Source organism: Podarcis gaigeae (genome assembly GCF_964106915.1).
Source record: "Podarcis gaigeae genome assembly, chromosome: 14".
Taxonomy (NCBI): domain Eukaryota; kingdom Metazoa; phylum Chordata; class Lepidosauria; order Squamata; family Lacertidae; genus Podarcis; species Podarcis gaigeae.
In genome coordinates this window covers 29,410,083-29,428,208 of record NC_139690.1, presented here as the reverse complement: position 1 = coordinate 29,428,208, position 18,126 = coordinate 29,410,083, and the positions used below count along the sequence as shown (strand labels likewise).

Here is an 18,126-nt window from a genome sequence, read left to right as displayed (position 1 = left end):
GGAGCAGGGGGAGGTAAGGGGGATCCTGACCCCAGGGGGGGAACTGTTTGCTTTGAGGATGGCCTTCCAGTGGAACAAGTCCAGAGGATGGAATAGGCTTTGTATCCAAGTTTTCCTCACTGGACTTTAATCACAAAAACCCTTATTTATGTCCTTTTCAATTTTACAATCATGCCTTGGATTCCGAATGCCTTGTGAGCCAAATGTTTTGGCTCCCAAACGCTGCAAACCCGGAAGTGAGTGTTCTGGTTTGTGAACATTCTTTGGAAGCCGAACGTCCAGTGTGGCTTCTGTGCCTTCTAGTTGTGTGCAGAAAGCTCCTGCAGCCAATCGGAAGCCACACCTTGGTTGTCGGACATTTTCAGAAGTTGAATGGACTTCCAGAACGGATTCCGTTCGACAACCAAGGTACGACTGTATTGTAGTACAGTGGTACCTTGGATTATGTACTTAATTCATTCTGGAGGTCCGTTCTTAACCTGAAACTTTTCTTAACCTGAAGCACCACTTTAGCTAATGGGGCCTCCTGCTGCCGCTGCACCACCGCTACATAATTTCTGTTCTCATCCTGAAGCAAAGTTCTTAACCCGAGGTAATATTTCTGGGTTAGTGGAGTCTGTAACCTGAAGCATATGTAACCTGAAGCATATGTAACCCAAGGTACCACTGTATTCCCAGCCAAGGACACAACCAATTTCAGAGGGGAAACTAACAAGACTTCAGCTTTTAAATAAACTATCGGGGGAGTGCTGGAGATTCAAAAGCTGAAGAGTGAACAGTTTAAGCTTGTCTTTATTCCAAAGTTGGAATGAGCTCTGAGGTCTTTCCCATATCATCATAGTCCTGGAGAGCTCTCCTGCTCACAGACGGCTCCCATTCTTTAACACCAAATCAGTATTTCCCCAGAGGCCACAACTCACCCTTTGCAACATGTGAAATAATAGCATCCCTGAGACAGTTTCTGTGACAACTCAGAAACAAAAGCCAAACCTGGAGGCACCTGAGAGAAGGGAAATGCATTTCCAGGGCAGAGGAAATGCATCCCTCATTACTATTATACAACCCCCCACCCTGTGCTTCATATAATAGGCTGAGCAAGGGGTTCTGGACCCAGCCCACTTACAGTTGTCCCTGCTGTCTCCACAATGGTTCGGTAGTTGTACTCTTGGAAATAGATGTTGAGCTTGATGATCCCACTCCTGCGGGAAGCGAGAGGAGAAACAATGAGCTCCTCTTCCTCAAACATTCATTCACCAGGCCTGATAAGCTGCTGCCTGAAATTCTGCCCTTCCCTTCCTACAGGCTCCTGCCCTGAAGTTGGGGGCCATCATTGCCTCCTGTGGTAGCGAGTTCCACAGTTTCTCTGTGCTGTGCGAAGAAATACTTTCCTCCATCTGTCCTGAATCTCCCAGCTTCACTGGACATCCACGACTTCTGAGCGTTAGCATAGAGGGGGAGAAACTTTTCCCTATCCATTTTCTCCACACCACAGGCAGCCCACTCTCACTTGGTGGCTCTGGTGTACGTGGCACACAGGAAGGCTCGGCAAACAAGGCTGTGGCAGCTGCAGCAGCTGCAAAGCGGGCCTATAAACCTGGGGCCAGTCGCCCAACTTCTGGCTGCTCCGGAGCAGCCGAGATCAAACTGGTTGCAGTTTGTGGGAGAAGGCTGAGACACTTTGCAGAGCTGCAATTTCACAATCGGTGGCGGTAAAAGGCTTGCAATGCGGTGGCGGCAGCTGCTGCAAGGGACCATGCTCAGCCTGGAACAGCTGGGGCTGGCAGAAGCGCATTCCTCCTAGGCCTGCCTTTGCCACAAGAGCTTTCCAAAGTGGGTTCTGGGGCTGGAGGATTGGCACCTCCTGGGGCTCAGAAAGCAGGGAGAGCAGCTAGGCTGGGCGAGTCTCAGAAGCCAGAGGGGGCTTTGGTGGTTCTCGCCTGTGCTTTGTGGCCAGAGCAGACGCAAAAAAAAGGAGCCATGCAAAAGGAGCAGCAACTATCCCAAGAAGGCCTGATGGGAGCAGGGAGAGCACAGCGCCCTGGGCTTGGCCCTCAGCAACTGAGCATCACAAAAACTTCCCTGGAGAAGGAGCCTTCATCTCACATACCTTGGCTCTATGGGTTGGTGTGGTTGGGAATCTGCTGATGGCTCCCTTCCCCTCCTCCCTATTTGCTTGATCCTGGAGGTGGTGAGGAGAGGCCACAGCCTGATGGATCCCTGCTTGCTCTCTGCCTGGCAAACAGTTAGATGGCAGGGATGAGGAGCAGCCAGAGAGGGGGGCAAGGGCTGGATGAGTTCTTGCCTCAGGCCCTTCCAAGCCCTGGAGCCAAATTGCCTCTACCACACATTGATTTTTTACTGCATTCATAGCCCACCCTTTTCTCCAAGGGGTTCAAGGTGGCGTACATGCTTCTTTCCCGCTTCTCACTGAATCCCTGCAACAACCCTGTGAGGTAGGTTCCACTGAGAGGCAGCAGCTGCCCTAAGATTGCTCCATACAGGGCTGAGTAGGGATCCAAACTCAGGTCAGCCAGGTCCTTGTCTGGCACTCTAACCACTGCACCACACTGTCTCTCAAGCCCCAGGCTGCCAGCTTAATTAGCTGCCTTCCCTTCTTCTGACGCGGGTGGCACTGTGGGTTAAACCACAGAGCCTAGAGCTTGTCGATCAAAAGGTCAGCGGTTCGAATCCCCATGACGGGGTGAGCTCCCATTGCTCGGTCCCTGCTCCTGCCAACCTAGCAGTTCGAAAGCACGTCAAAGTGCAAGTAGATAAATAGGTACCGCTCTGGTGGGAATGTAAACGGTGTTTCTGTGCGCTGCTCTGGTTCGCCAGAAGTGGCTTAGTCATGCTGGCCACATGACCTGGAAGCTGTACGCTGGCTCCCTCGGCCAATAAAGCGAGATGAGCGCCGCAACCCCAGACTCGGCCACGACTGGACCTAACGGTCAGGGGTCCCTTTACCTTTACCTTCCCTTCTTCTGCATCTCCCTGTCTAACCCCCCCCCCCAGCCCTCCTCCTTGTGTCTCCCCACCCACTCCTTGCGGCTCAGGGAGCAGCTGGCTTTTACTCACCTGTCCACAGTGATATCGCGTGACTTATTTCTTTCATAGGATAAAATATGGAATATCCAGTTCTAGAAAGAAGAAACAAAATAAGGTTTCTGGAAGGAGGGATGCTCTGACTGCCATCTGTTTGCAGGTCCCGCCCCCCTTTTTCTTACTTGTACATGCAACGTCAGGTGCCTTGCAAATGAATAAATGTAAATGAATTAATTGATTGCCTTTCTGACGTGGGTACATTTTTAGAAGCATAAAGCACTTTTATCTGTTCAGGGCAAATAAAAGAAAGTACTTCTTCATGCAGTTAAACTATGGAACTCCCTCCCACAGGAGGCAGTGATATTCACCAACCTAGATGACTTTAAAAGAAGATTAAACAAATTCATGGAGAAGAGGGCTATCAATGGCTATTTGCAACAATGGCTATGCTCTACCTCCATGGATGAAGGCAGCAATGCTACTGAATGCCAGTTGCTGGAAACCTACACGAGGGGAGAATGCTTGCAGGCTTCCCAATGGGGCATCTGGTTGGTCCCTGTGAAAGCAGGGAGCTGAACTAGATGGGACTCCTTTGGCCTGATCCAGCAGGCTATTATGTTCTTAAAACAGGAGCTTTTTTTTTTAACATTCCCTATTGGATAAATTTCATCCCTTTTAAAGAGAGCCACTTCTCTCTATGTTTTTTAAATAAATTTAATCTTATGCATCCGAGTCCGGGACTGAGCTACTTTAAAAGCCCCAACCATCTAAGCATCTACCCAGCTCCATGCAAATAGATCTTCAGAACATCCAGAAGCCAAAAGCTTCTCCAGGAGACCCACCTCAGAAGCTTCAGAAGGCCAGTCAGCCATGGAGATAGTCATCTTGTACTGGGTGTTGCTGTCAAAAAAGGAAGGAGAGAGAGTTGTCATTCCCTGTCCCCCCTTCCCCATCTCTTTGCACAGCAAAGCCCAGCTGGGTTATTCCAGCTGCCCCACTGGAGAGGCCCAGGGGTCAGTGCAAGACGGGAGAGCAGGACTTCTGCGCCTCGGGAACTTTGTGGGACGCCGCCTGTACTTACTTGCAGGTCTCCTTGCAAGACTCGATGCAGGTCTGGCGGATCTCCAGTTGGTTGCGCAGTTCAGAGAAGCAATATGCTGCAGAGTTCAAACAAAGCACAGTCTTTGCTTTCAGGAACTTGAGTGGAGTTGTTTTCTCCCTGCTGAATTTGCGGGGCTTAAAAGCTCATGGAAGTGCCAAAGGGGGGAGAATTGTTCCTGTGATGCCTGCTTCCCTCACCCAGGGCCAGATTTAGGTTTGATGGGGCCCTAAGCTACTGAAGGTAATGGGTCCAGCTGTCCTTTGTCAACAACAAATTGTCCCTGGTTTTTTTTGTGTTGAATATATGCTATATGGTAATTTATGGACCTAATAGGTATCTAAAGCCATTTAGAAACACTGTTGCTGTATTTTATTTGTTTATCTTATATTTTGGAAATGTACATCCAGGTTTTTTTTCCTTTAAATTTTGTGGGGGGCCCTAAGCTATAGCTTGTTTAGCTTATACGTAAATCCGGCACTGCCCTCACCCCAAATCAAGCTGCTGTTGTCCAGAGCGGAACTGAAGGTCCACACTGCTCTGGCAACCTGTCCCACATTCATAAGAACTTGACCTTATGGTGTGGCCACACTTTGGAACTCCCTGCCTATTGATATCAGGCAGGCACCTTCACTGCACACCTGCTGAAAACATAATTGTTTAAAACTGTCTTCAATATATTGTTATTTAAACTTTTCAAACATTTAAATTATTGTTGTTGATTTACACTTTTAATGCTTTTTTTGTGTAAACCACTTTGAGGTGGGTTGTGTTTTTACGATTAAGTGGTGTATAAAGACTCTATGAAATAAAACAAAACAGATTATCTTCACAAGTTGAATCTAAAATTGCAAGCTTTGACACTTTGCTTTTTAAAACACACACCAAACGATGGAAAGACATTCAAAACAAAAACAGATGCATGAGTTTTAATTCCTGGCCCTTTCAAAGCATTGCCCGGGCTCCCAGTGTCCCTTCCTTGCTTGACTAATCCATCATGCTCAATGACCCATTTACACAGGTGGAACACACACAATATCCAACACCCACTAAATAAACCAAATCGCTGTAACTAAACAAGGAAGCTGGACTGCTTGGGCTGTGTTTGCAGGGCAAACACACTTTCCCCAAGAAGGGGAGCACCCCCCGCATCCTTTCTGTGTCCATTCTCACCCCAGTCTGGAAACTCCTGATTGTTGCAGTAAGGCTTCCCTTGGACCCTAGGGAAGGAGTAGTGGCAGCAGTTGCAGTCCTTCACCATCCAAGCTTGGAAGCAGGAACGTAGGCAAGCCTGGAGGAAGAGAGGACTCTGCTTAGAGCCAGCGAGTTCCCAAGAGGACTTGGAATCATAGAATGGTAGAGTTGGAAGGGACCATGAGGGTCATCTGGTCCAATCCCCCTGCAATGCAGAAATCCTTTGCCCAACGTTGGGCTCGAACCCACAACCCTCAGATTAAGAGCCTTATGCTCTACCGATTGAGCTATCCCTCCAAGAGGGGACCTTGGATTAAGTCTCTCTCTCAGCCTCCATCGCCCATGTGAGGAGGGAGACCAACTGAGAAAGGACATCACCTGTATTTCTAGCCAGGAGTGGCTTAGAGCAGTGTTTCCCAACCTTTTTTGGGCAAAGGCACACTTGTTTCATGAAAAAAATCTCGAGGCACACCACCATTAGAAAATGTTTAAAAAATTAACTCTGTGCCTATATTGACTATATATAAAGTAACTCTCTTTAATAGGAATCAAATAAACACAAATAAAGTATTTTATAATTACTTTATTATGAAATAGTAAGTAAACAGAAATATGAAAAATTATAAAATACTTTATTCAGTGAACCTGTGAGGGCCCGCCCTTTGCGGCAGCCGATTGGCTGCCGCCGTGGGCAGTGAATATTAATGATGTATCATTTTTGTGCTTCATGCTGTGGCCACAGACATGTGATCTGATGGTGAATTTGGGCTGACCCAATGCAAAAATCCTGAGAATCCCTGTGGATCCATGTTTTGTAACCACGTTTTTGCACCATTGCAGCCCCAGGCAACAGTGGGTGTGTGATTTTGGGGGGGCAGGCTGTAGCCATGGACATGCTATGTGATCTGATGGTGAATTTGGGGTGACCCAATGCAAAGATCCTGAGGATCCATGTGGATCCATGTTTTGTAACCACATTTTTGCACCACTGCAGCCCCAGGCAACAGTGGGTGCGTGATTTTTGGAGGGCAGGCTGTAGCCATGGACATGCTATGTGATCTGTTGGTGAATTTGGGGTGACCCAATGCAAAGATCCTGAGGATCCATGTGGATCCATGCTTTTAAACCACATTTTAAGTGGGGAGGGAAGGAAAAACACAGAACGGACAAGGAGCACGAGAGGGGTGTGCAGAGAAGCAGCTGGCTAAGAATGCAGGAGAGGGGTATAACGGGGAGGGAGGAAAGGAAGGCAAAAGTTTTCCCTCACCTACTCACCCAAGCCAGCCAGCTCGCACGCGCTCTCTCTCTCCCCCCCTCCTGCCTGCTTGCCTGGAGGGGAGGGGCTTTCCCTGCTCTTTGTTCCGTTTGAGCAAGCACAGCAAGGAAACAGAGGCGGGTGGGCAGTAAGACCCTGAGGCAAGTGCGGCTTGTGCTTGCTCAGCAGCTTCTTCACGGTGCTCCGCGGAACGGTGTTCTTCATCCCGCCGGCGGCGGCTCCCTCTCTTTCCTCTCAAGCAGAGCGGCCTTCCTGCTCCAGCCGCGCCTGCGCCTGAGGAGTTTCGAATCTGCCGCCGCGCGCAGGGTGACGTCATGGCCACCGCCGGGCCAATCCGCCTGCTCGGCCCCGCCTCCCTTCTTCTCGCCTCCCTCACGAGAGGAAGCGCCTCCCTCGCGCACGGCGGATGCAGCCTGAGCAGAGTCCCCTCTCGCTTAGAGCAGTGTTTCCCAAGCGGCACACGAGGCAACGTCTCGCGGCACACTAGTGTGCCGCGGAACACCGGTTGGGAAACACTGGCTTAGAGTGCTGCAACAGGTAAATCAAACCTTGGGTCAGGTCCAACCATGACCTCAGCAACCCACCACTATCGGACCTTCTTGAAACTGCATCAAAAGTTGCTAAGGAGACACAACTTGGGACAAACTTGCTTGACTGGATGGTTGAGGGGGAACAGAACACAGTCTGTATTACTTACCTGGATGGAGTAGGTTGTCCTGTAGACCCCTCCTGTGGAGCTCCCCTTGCGGTCTTCCATAGTGCAGTTGGAGCAGGGCTCAGTCGGCACTGTTTCCTCCTATAGGGAGGAGGAGGAGGAGGAGGAGGAGGAGGAGGAGGAGGAGGAGGAGGAGGAGGGGAGAAGTAAAACCTTTCTGGATTTGTTGGGTCAGGAAATCCTCCTTGCCCCTTGCCCCAGCTACCTGTCCCTGAGGAAGAGGGCAACCTAGGTGAGTTAGGTTTCCACCGTATCTCCTCCTGCTGAGACCAGATCCTAGGATTGTAGAATTACAGAGCTGAAAGGGACTCCAAGGGTCTTCTAGTCCAACCCCTTGCCCTGTCCTATACTCTCTAAAAAGAACTGAGGAACGAGATCACCACCCTACTCCTACTAACCATCCCAGGGCGCTCAACCACTGCCACAATGTCCTTTCTTCTATCAGATCAAAATGAGCAGATAACAGCAAAGGTTGCTAGGTTCATAGCAGGGGCAATCAGAATAAGGGCCACTAACTGACTGCTGATTCAAGACTTTAAATTGTGCTTTTATATCAAATTTCCTTTTCTGCGTATACTGTAATGTTTTACTGTTGCTATGGCCATTGGCTAATGCGAATAAAGTTTTATCTCTCTCTCTCCAACCCCCTGCAGTGCTCAAGAATCCCTGACCGACAACCAGATAAGCTGATTCCACTCAATTCCAAGTGGAGGGATCAGGCAAAAAGCCCAACCAACCCTGCCCCCAAGCACTGGGGAAACTCCATTTATCTGAATCTACCCAACATCCCATCACAGGACTTAGGAGTTGTTGTGACCCAGCTCCCTAGTCCCTCATCTTGGCAAGAGAGCTTCTTCTGCAGACTAGGAGGCTTCCTTAAGTCTAAAAACCTGACTCATCCTAAGCCTGGAATGGGCAAAAAAGTGCATATTGGGTTTGGGACTGAAGTTCCCCCAAGATTTTATAATGTCCCTACATTTCCTAGTCCATCCTTTTGCAGCCTGGTGTTGCCCAGATGTTTTGGACATCAGCCACAGCCGGCTGTATGGAAACATAGCCACTGGTGGCTGGGGCGGATGAGAAGGGTTGTAATGCAAAACATCCAGAGGGCAGCTTAACTCAATGGCAGAAGATCCAGTTCAATCCCAAATGCCATCTTCAGATAGGATTAGGAATGTCCCCCTGCCTGAAGCACTGGAGATCTGCTGCCCGTCAGTGTAGACAACACTGAGCTAGATGGACCAGGTGTCTTCCTATGTCCCAGTTTAAATCAGCCCTTGATTCAGAAACAAAGAGGACTGGAACCTTGTGTTGTTTTTAAGGGAAGGACCGTCGCTCACTGGTAGTAGAGCATTTACTTCCTATGTTCCTAGTTAATAGTTGATCTGCGCTACTGAAGTTCTCGCCTCTTGGCACACATCAGACAGGTATTATTTACCAGCCGTTCTTCCACTATAGACTTTACTGGGCTTTTAAACCTGTTGATGTCCTTTACAACATGAGTGGTGATTTCCCCTCCCAGGAAGCAGAGCGGCCAAGGCAGAGTAAGGCAAGTTGCCTTGGGCTATGGAAGAAACCAAACACCTTGCGCCTTCCATGTTTGGAGGGCTTGTCTGCCATTGTTTACATGAAAACAGTTTACATGAGCAGGAGTCGAAGGAAGGAGGCGACCGCCAGCCTTTCCTTCTCGGAGACACATTTAGAGCAGCGGAGACGTACTTAGGGACTTGGGAAAGGAGGAGGCAGCCGGCTGCTCCCTCTCCAGCCTCCTGCCCCTTGGCTGAAACAAACTTTGGCTTTTCAATTTACAGTTGTTGGGATTTTGTGCAAGAGGGGAGGAATGCTGGGAAACTTGCCCTTCGACTTGCTGTGCAGAAAGCAGCAGCAGCAGCAGCAATATGCGTGGCAGAAGCAGAGGCCTCCAGCAAAGGAGAGTCCCCACCACTCAAGCCACCCGCTCTGCTCTGCAGAGGCAGCCTCTGCTCATCAGGGGAAACACAGAATTGTAAAGTTGGAAGGGCATTTATTCCAACCACTGCAATGCGGGAATCACAGCTATGGGTTACTTCCAAACAAACAAACAAAACCACCCCGCATGCTTGGGAGCTACTCTGGCCAGGAGGCAAAAGTGCCCCACAACACAGAGGGAAGAGGGAAATGCACTCTGCACATGCTCAAGGACACTCCCATTTGTTCATTTTTGCTGTTATACATACATACGTACGTACGTATATATATATATATATATATATATATATATATATATATATATATATATATAATAACCTGCAGGTTCCTAAGCTGATTCCTGGCCTCCAAACTGTTACGGCAAAAATCTGGGTGCGAGGCTGCTCTGCCACCCAGCTCATCGGACTAAGTCCGTGGGTCCCTGCGGAGGAAAATGAGCTCAGCCGTAGACAGGAGCAAACTGCAGAAGATCCAAGTTTATTGCGCAACAGGTTCAAGGCGAGATTGAACAGTGAGAAAGGGGTGACATGAGTTTTTGAAACTCCCCCCATGTCCCAGAATACAGTGCAAAACACGTCATTAATACATTAATACATTAAAGAGAGGTTTGGTTACACAGATTACATCATGAATATATTAAATGAAGAAGTGTGCATGCACACGAAAGCTCATACCAAGAACTGACTTAGTTGGTCTTTAAGGTGCTACTGGAGAAGAAGTGTGCATGCACACGAAAGCTCATACCAAGAACTGACTTAGTTGGTCTTTAAGGTGCTACTGGAAGGAATTTTTTTTGTTTTGACTATGGCAGACCAACACGGCTACCTATCTGTAACTGGAAATATTAAAGGGAGGTTGGGTTACACAGATTAACATATGGAGGAGGGAGGGGGGAATATGCAGAGTCGGAGATATGCGCAGATAAACACTTCCTGAGTATTGGGGATGAGAAGACAATGGTCCAGTCTGCCACCTGACATTGCCTGGAGGAAAGACTGATCAGAGCGATTTGACAGGATTAGGGTCTTGACACCTTGCTTGAGGGATTATAGATTTTAGTCCCTTTTGACATTGACAATTGGGAATAAATGGATATATTGTAGCGAAGAAGAAGGTAAAGAAGACATGCTCCCCCCCTTTCCGTATCAAAACTCACCTAAGAGTAAGTCTTGAATTTTGGGAACCAACTGCCCAGAGAAAGACATCTGATCTCAGGGTGACTTAAAATCAAGAGAGCAGGCACTGAAAGCTGTTTCCCTTCTCTGAGTTGTTTTAGACAAGTGGTTCCCAGATCATTTGGGCTACTGCCCCCTTGGTTCCATAAACTCATCCCCAGTGTTATCTACCCTATAAAAAGCATTATTCAGAATAGCAGTTTGCAGGACCCAGTAAGGAAGACAATAACCCAACACAATTCAAAACAGTCACCATTAACTGCCAATTTATTCAAAATCAAGTTTAAAATATTTAGCTTCATTAACAAAACTGACAGACTTGATCCTGTGATACTAGCTTTTCAGAGTCTGATAGTTATTCACACCTCCAGCACCCCACCCTGCCCCCTTGCCTCTGAGCAGCCCTTTAGGTAATCCTGCAGCCCCGCAGGGGGTAGCACACATTGGGAATCACTGTTTTAAACTGTGTTTTAATTGTTGCAACCCACTCTGGGACCTTAGGGTGGAGGGCTTGAGGATGACGATGATAAATTAATACTAAATTGACAATTGGAGTGAAGTGGAGAAATCATTACCTGGTAAGTAGGATAGTCTTGATACAGATTCTTTATAGGGATGTCTGACCCGTTCACTGTGCAGTCGCTGTAAGGAGCTCCCATCCGCACAAGTTCATCCTAGAAAGAATGAAAGAAATCTTAAGGGCAGGCGGGATCCCCGAACAGTTGCTTCTTGCTCTCAGTTCTCCTGCCACCCCATAAAAGAAGCACCAGATCCCTGAAAGGCATTGACACAGCCCTGAAATGAAGAGAGGAAGGGGACTTTGCTCCCTGCATGCAAAAGTCTCTGTTTTGTTGAGTCAAGAAGACACCAGAAACATCTGTATGTTTTCCTGAAGTCTTAGGCTGTGTACACTTCCCCGGGCTGAAAACACAGCGAGGTCGTACTTTTCTCAATTAAGATCAAAGCTGGTTTTGTGGGGAAGTGCACCATAACGCAGAATTTCATAGGAAACGGCAGGATAGGTATGGATTGGCTAATGTCACGTGCACGCCTCTTCCCAAACCAGTTGTGGGAGCACGCTTGATGCAGAATAAACAGGAGCATGTGTACGCAGCCTTGCAAGCAAAGTTGGAACATCAGAAAAGCCTGGGTGCCGGACTAGGCCAAAGAGGACCATCTTATCCAGCCTCCTGTACAAGCAACAGCATTCAGCTCACCTGGGATTCCCAGAAACTGGTATTCAGAGGCGTACTGCCTCCGACAGAGGACAGTGCCATAAGAGCAGGAGGAGAGACCTGCTTTTGGATTAGACCAAAGGGGCCCAACCTAGTCCAGCCTCCTGTTCTCACACTGGCCAACCAGATGCCTTAATGGGAAACCTGCAAGCAGGACCTGAACACAAGCACCTTCTGCACCTGCCCGCGGTTCCCAGGAACTGGTATTGCAGGACAGCAAGAAGGAAGGACACTCCCTCTTGCCCCGACTCTTGGTGAAACTGGATTTTAGGTGTACTGAAACAGGCACCCTGATTTTCTGTCTTGCTGGATAAAGTTTGGCTTCAGGGTGGGGAGGAGTTTCGGCCAAGGAAGGCTTGGCGTTTGAGTCTTCCTAAAGCAGAGTCCTGTCATCTTAAAAAGCAGAGACATCACCTTGCCAACAAAGGTCCGTATAGTAAAAGCTATGGTTTTCCCTGTAGTGATGTATGGAAGTGAGAGCTGGAGCATAAAGAAGGCTGATCGCCGAAGAATTGATGCTTTTGAATTATGATGCTGGAGGAGACTCTTGAGAGTCCCATGGACTGCAAGAAGACCAAACCTATCCATTCCTAAGGAAATCAGCCCTGAGTGCTCACTGGAAGGACAGATCCTGAAGCTGAGGCTCCAATACTTTGGGCACCTCATGAGAAGAGAAGACTCCCTGGAAAAGACCCTGATGTTGGGAAAGATTGAGGGCACAAGGAGAAGGGGATGACAGAGGACGAGATGGTTGGATGGTGTTCTCGAAGCTACCAGCATGAGTTTGACCAAACTGCGGGAGGCAGTGGAAGACAGAAGTGCCTGGCGTGCTCTGGTCCATGGGGTCACAAAGAGTCGGACACGACTAAATGACTAAACAACAACAAAGCAGAGTCCCACCTCCCTACTGGCTGGACCCAAGTTGGCTGGACCCAAGAGAGTCTCAGCCACTCCCATCCCCGCCCCAAGTTCTGTGAACAGTCGGGACATGCCAGGCACCTACCACCAAGACGCCAATGGAGGTCTCTGTCCCAGACATGGCATAGACGCCCTGATCCTTCAGGAAAGGGAAGGTCTTCTGCTCATGCAGCATCAGCCAGGCCCCGGCCGTCGAGGTGAGGTAGGGGATGTAGTCGTCTTGGCTGATGTCCAGGATCAGCTTCAGCCCTGGGCAAAGGGAGCAAAGACCAATCGTCAGCCTGCGGCCCCCAGCAAGCAGCGTGGGAGCTGGAATCGGCAGTGGGGGGTGGGCACAAAGAGAGACACAAAGTCCCCACCTGAGCCTCATTCTAGCTGCAACAGGCACCTTTGGAGAGGAGAAGAGAGGGCTTGGCTCTGTCTGGCCTCGCCTGGGGAGGACTCTGTGGTCTCTTCTAGTCTGGGGAGCAAAGCCGGCTCTGCCATTAGGCAGAGGGAGGTGGCTGACTCAGGCAGGAAAAAAAAGAGAGCCATCAGGGCCTCAGGTGGCAAAATAACATGGACATTCTTTCATGCTGGGAGGGAAGACTCCCTTGGCTCTTCTGCCTCCAGGGACAAAATGTCTTAAGCCGGCCCTGCTGTTGGGGTGGCTGGTTGCCTGCCATGCACAGGCCTTGCAGGACTGCATGGCTTCAGGGCAAAGCATTAGTTCAAACCTCTGCCAGGCATCTCCAGTGAAAAGGTCACAGGGCTGGGAAACAGAGCTGGGAAAGTTACAGGGAACCAGGCAGAGGGCCTTCTCGGTAGTGGCACCCGCCCTGTGGAAAGCCCTCCCACCAGATGTCAAAGAGAACAAGAACTACAGTACTAGACTTTTAGAAAACATCTGAAGGCAGCCCTCTTTAGGGAAGCTTTTAATGTTTGATGCATCACTGTATTTTAATATTTTGTCGGAAGCCGCCTAGAACGGATTAGGAACGCCCAGCTAAACAGCAGGTGCTTTCCCCATCACTCCCTCCACCTGGAGGCCTGGGAATCAGGGCCCTTTTCACGATGGCACCCTAAGACTCCAGAGGGGCCCCCTCCTTCCTACCCAGAGGAACCTGCAAGTGCATTCAGATTTGGAGGGGGAAAGCAAAGCCAGATGTCAGGGCTGTTCCTTCGCCTCTTCCGCGCTACCTACCAAACTCTGCGCCAGGATTGGAAGAGATGAGTGGCTTCTTCTCCACGCCCCAGTTGAAGATGTAGCAGTTGCCGTGGTCCGGGTGGTAGAGGTGGGTGAAGTTCCTGCAGAAGGAAGCCCAGGTGAGAAAGGGGGAGAGGAGCACACATTTGGGAAGGGAGCAGTTCACTTGGCTTGCAACAAAACAAAACAAAACAAAAACCTTCTGGGGAGGGACCCTCTAATACACCAGTGGTCTCCAAACATTTTTTGGGGGGGAGGTCTCACCCCCTTGGTTCCCTAAACTCCTCTCCGGTCCCCTCCACCCCAAATAAAGCATTCTTCAAAATAGTGGCTTGCATGACCCAGTAAGGGAGATAATAACCCAATACAGTTTAAAACAGTCACAATTAATTGTGTGTTTATTCAAATCCCCACTCAGCCATGAAGCTCACTAGGTGACCTTGGGCCAGTTGCTGCCTCTCAGCCTGACCTACCTCATAGGGTTGTTGCGAGGATAAAATGTGGGGGAAGAGAACTATGCAGTGCTTTTTTCTAAAAAAAAAAAATGTTTAGGGGTACTCTCATTTTGTCTCAAGAAAACCACCATTTTATAGTTTGAATTGGGAAAAATAAATACAGTAAATGGACAAAATTACAAAGATTCACAAAATGTTTAGGGGTATGCATACCCCTGCGTCCCGCCAGAATAAAAGCACTGGAACTATGTATGCCACCTTGAGCTCTTTGGAGGAAAGAAGGTGGGGCATAAATGCAATCAATCAATCAATCAATCAATCAATCAATCAATCACTGCTAATTCCTCTGTTCCCTGCAGCATTCCGGGCCCAAATTGATAGTCTGTATTTATCGATGCCAAAAAAGCTGGTTGTGAATGATCAGAGGCATCAGCCACCACCTCACTCTGCATCATATTATCAAGGCACCAGTTGAGGAGGGAGGGGGGAGCTCTCAAAAATGCCTGAGCCAAAGACCCAAACCACAAACTGCAGCAGAAGGCAACCCCACCCTCTCCCACCAAGCTCCCTGAGCTACAAGCAACACCTGCCCCATCAAAACATCCTAAAGGGCTAAAAAGATATGTCAACTGCTATCTTGATGGCCTTTGGCCAAAGGGGTTTTCTTTCTCCTTTCTTGACAACAAAAGGAGCAGGGCCTGCCTTGAAGGTCAGGTGCATGTCGTCAGGCAAAACTTATTTGCTCACCTGATTTCTGGTCCTCACAAACAGAACCCGAGAGGTCTGGTGACAGACAGGCCTTGGGATAAAAAAGCAAATTGCAAACAAGAGAGCGAAGAGCCAAGTAGAGCAGAAGGAAAGTCAGGGATGCGCCAGTCGGGTGACATTTGGCTTTTGACACTTGGAAGGGGGTGAGGGGGTGGCTCTCAGCGAAATCCCAGATGTCACTCCAAAGAGAACGTCATTCTCAGCTAGAATGACGGGAAGCAGCGGGGTGGGGTCAGCCCTGGAGGAAAGGCCAAGGCCGCTTTAGACTGCCTCCATGGAAAGATGGCTTCCAAGTCAAGGGGAGAGAGTTCAGCTCTTGTTCTACAATAGAGCAGCCTCATCTGGACTCCTGGGTCCAGTGCTGGACACCACGCTTGAAGGACGCCAACAAACCGCAAGAGCTTTAGAGAAGCGCAATGAAGATGGAAAACCAGTCCTGTGAGGGAAGGTTGAAGGAACTGGAGCATATTGAATAGAATCATAGGATGGTTGGACGGGACCCCCAAAGGTCATCTAGTCCAACCCCCTGTGAAGTAGGAATCGCAGCTAAAGAATCCTTGACAGATGGCCATCCAAGCTCTGCTTAGAAACCACCAAAGAAGGAGATTGTGGGAGGCTGGGGAGCAGGAGGTAGGGATACCTGTCCCATGGAAGAGGGGGGAAATGTGCCCTTTGGGCAAAATAAAGTGGGCTTGAGTTACAGGATAGATCTCAGAAGGGGAGTCAGAAGATGCATCGGGGACCTCTAGGCTGTGTCGCTATTTTGCAGGAGGGATTCAAGAGCAGACAAGAGCTTTAGGTTGGTGCTATTAAGGCGGATCTGAGTGCTCTGCCTCCCTGGCACAACGTCCACTTTAAAAAAAGAGAAAAGAGGACTTTTTGCAGCTATTTAAATGGTGGGTAAATACATTGAAAAGTGTGGGGTGATTGATGGAAGCCTGCAAACCAGGATTAAGGATTTGTTTTGTTGTGTAACCGCCCCATAAACAAATTAGAGGGAACACTCAGTAAAGACCGGGCTGAGTCCAACCACTGTGCCAGCTTTGCGCAAGCAAATAAAGTCAAGAGGTCGTCTGGAGGATGAAAAGAGCAATTTGACCCTGACCTGAGAAAGAACTGAGATGGAGCGTGGACTTTCCCTTGCTGGAACTCCACAAGCCCAGGCCAGAGAGCCAGGGTTCAGGGAGGTTCTTGTTCTGGATTTGCAGCATCAGCTGAGCGGGGTGGGGTGGACTCGTAATCTGGTGAACCGGGTTCGCGTCCCCGCCTCTCCACATGCAGCTCCTAGGTGACCTTGGGCCAGTCACACTTCTCTGAAGTCTCTCAGCCACACTCACCTCACAGAGTGTTTGTTGTGGAGGAGGAAGGGAAAGGAGAATGTTAGCCGCTTTGAGACTCCCTAGGGTAGTGATAAAGAGGGATATCAAATCCAAACTCCTCCTACTCCTCCTCCTCTTCTACAAAGACCCCTCCAGTTCTAGAATTGCCCCTGTGGAAGTCTGACTCCAAAACAGGATCTGCCCACAAAGTTTTCTCCCTCTCTCCTAACAGCAGAATTCACGGAAGTGGAATGTTGGAAGATTCTGGACAGATAAGTTCTTCACACAGCACACAGTTGAGCACTGTGAGGCTGGACTAGATGGGGCATTGGCCAAATCTGCCATTGCACATCAGGAGAATGTCTACTCCATTGCCCCAAAGCTTGTGGGGCGAAGGGGAAGGCAGAGAGAGCAGTTTTGAGGCTTCTTTGAACTGACTTTGTAGGAGATACCGGTACGTGTGCAACAGGGTCAGGGGCTGAGGAGGCTGTGATCCTCCCTGTGTTGCTCTTATGTGACAGGAGCTGCAGTCACAGCCAATGTGGGCAGAGCACAGTGCTGGCCAGCAGATGTGCTGGGAGCCAGTAGGAGGCCCTTCTTGTTTCGGCTAAGGGAGAGAGGAAATGAGTCCTGAGCTTCTGTGAGTTCCAGAGGTCTGGCCAGTGGCCAGGTGAGCCTGACTGCAGCAAGCCCAGGTCAGCCCGCCTAGCCTGGGGCTCTGATAACCAATCTGTTAACCAATCTGTTCCTGGTTTAATTAAATAGCCCCAAGTGTTTGCTGATTGATAATTAGCCGCAATGTACTGGACACGGGTGACTCAGCAGCAGGGAAAGAAAACCCTCTATCTACAGAGCAAGCCAAGACATTCCTCATCTTTCAGATGCAGGCAGCGAGCAAACTTTGCAGCTACACAGAAGCCTTCTTCAGTGTCCCAAGGAAGACCAGATTGCTGATTAATTCTTAGTCCTTGTATACAAAAGCAGAAATCCTTCCCATTACCATGCAACATTACCAGGTTGACATCAGCCTGGACATGGAACATCGCTCTTAAATTTTATTAAGATTCCTCTGGCAATGAGCATCTGTGTCTGAAAAAGGCTTCTGTGTAATCTGAAAGGTCACACGCCAAGCATTTTTACCATTAGCCAATCCAACAAAAAGAGAGTTTTGCTTCTCCTGCTGGATGGGACTCATGCAGCAGCTGAAATATTGGGCCAAAAGTTGTGTCCATTTCAAGGTGGGAGCAGAGGTGGTGGTGGCGGCGGCAGATTGTCCATTGGAAGCTGACCAAGACTTGCATTCCTTTCAGCGATTCTGCAAACTGGTCTTATTTGTTCTGGCCTCTAAGCTTCCAAGGGTCTAGGATTTTAGGTCTATTAAAATCTGATTCCAGTACACTGGATGTCCTTTTTCAGACAGTAATCCGCTCGGAACCTTGAGACTGGGCTAGAAATTTAATTAAATCAAATCAGGCTATTGGTGCCAGTAAGAAGCACTAAGGCGGCAGTGGGAGTGGGATGGGGTGGAGCAGGATGGGACAGCTCCTTAAATCCACCCTCCGCTCACACCCCTAGCCATCTCCTCTGAACTAGGAAACGGCTCTAGCCTTTGCCAGCCGGCACCTTCCAGCTGTTCTGCACTACAACTCCCAGGTGCACTGGCAGGGGCTGATGGGAGCTATAGTCCACATCCGCTGGAAGGCCCTAGACTGGTGGAGTCTGCTGTAGATCAACTGTGCAGTACCATCCTTGGATTTCAGGTGCAATTTGAGCCAA

The 18,126-nt window shown here is 49.2% G+C and overlaps 1 protein-coding gene across 2 annotated transcripts in view; it reads right to left on the bottom strand.

Moving 5' to 3' along the window:
- The window catches only part of SCNN1B (sodium channel epithelial 1 subunit beta), a 41,259-nt gene that overhangs the window by 1,643 nt on the left and 21,490 nt on the right, over positions 1 to 18,126 (bottom strand). For both annotated transcript variants that reach the window (XM_083713333.1, XM_083713334.1), the window contains exons 6-14: positions 13,806 to 13,909; positions 12,708 to 12,871; positions 11,045 to 11,143; positions 7,309 to 7,407; positions 5,315 to 5,432; positions 4,124 to 4,199; positions 3,885 to 3,942; positions 3,076 to 3,137; positions 1,124 to 1,199 (exon numbers count right to left, since the gene is read on the bottom strand). In XM_083713333.1, coding sequence (XP_083569459.1) covers positions 1,124 to 1,199; positions 3,076 to 3,137; positions 3,885 to 3,942; positions 4,124 to 4,199; positions 5,315 to 5,432; positions 7,309 to 7,407; positions 11,045 to 11,143; positions 12,708 to 12,871; positions 13,806 to 13,909 — 856 coding nt within the window. The remainder of the gene's footprint in view (positions 1 to 1,123; positions 1,200 to 3,075; positions 3,138 to 3,884; positions 3,943 to 4,123; positions 4,200 to 5,314; positions 5,433 to 7,308; positions 7,408 to 11,044; positions 11,144 to 12,707; positions 12,872 to 13,805; positions 13,910 to 18,126) is intronic.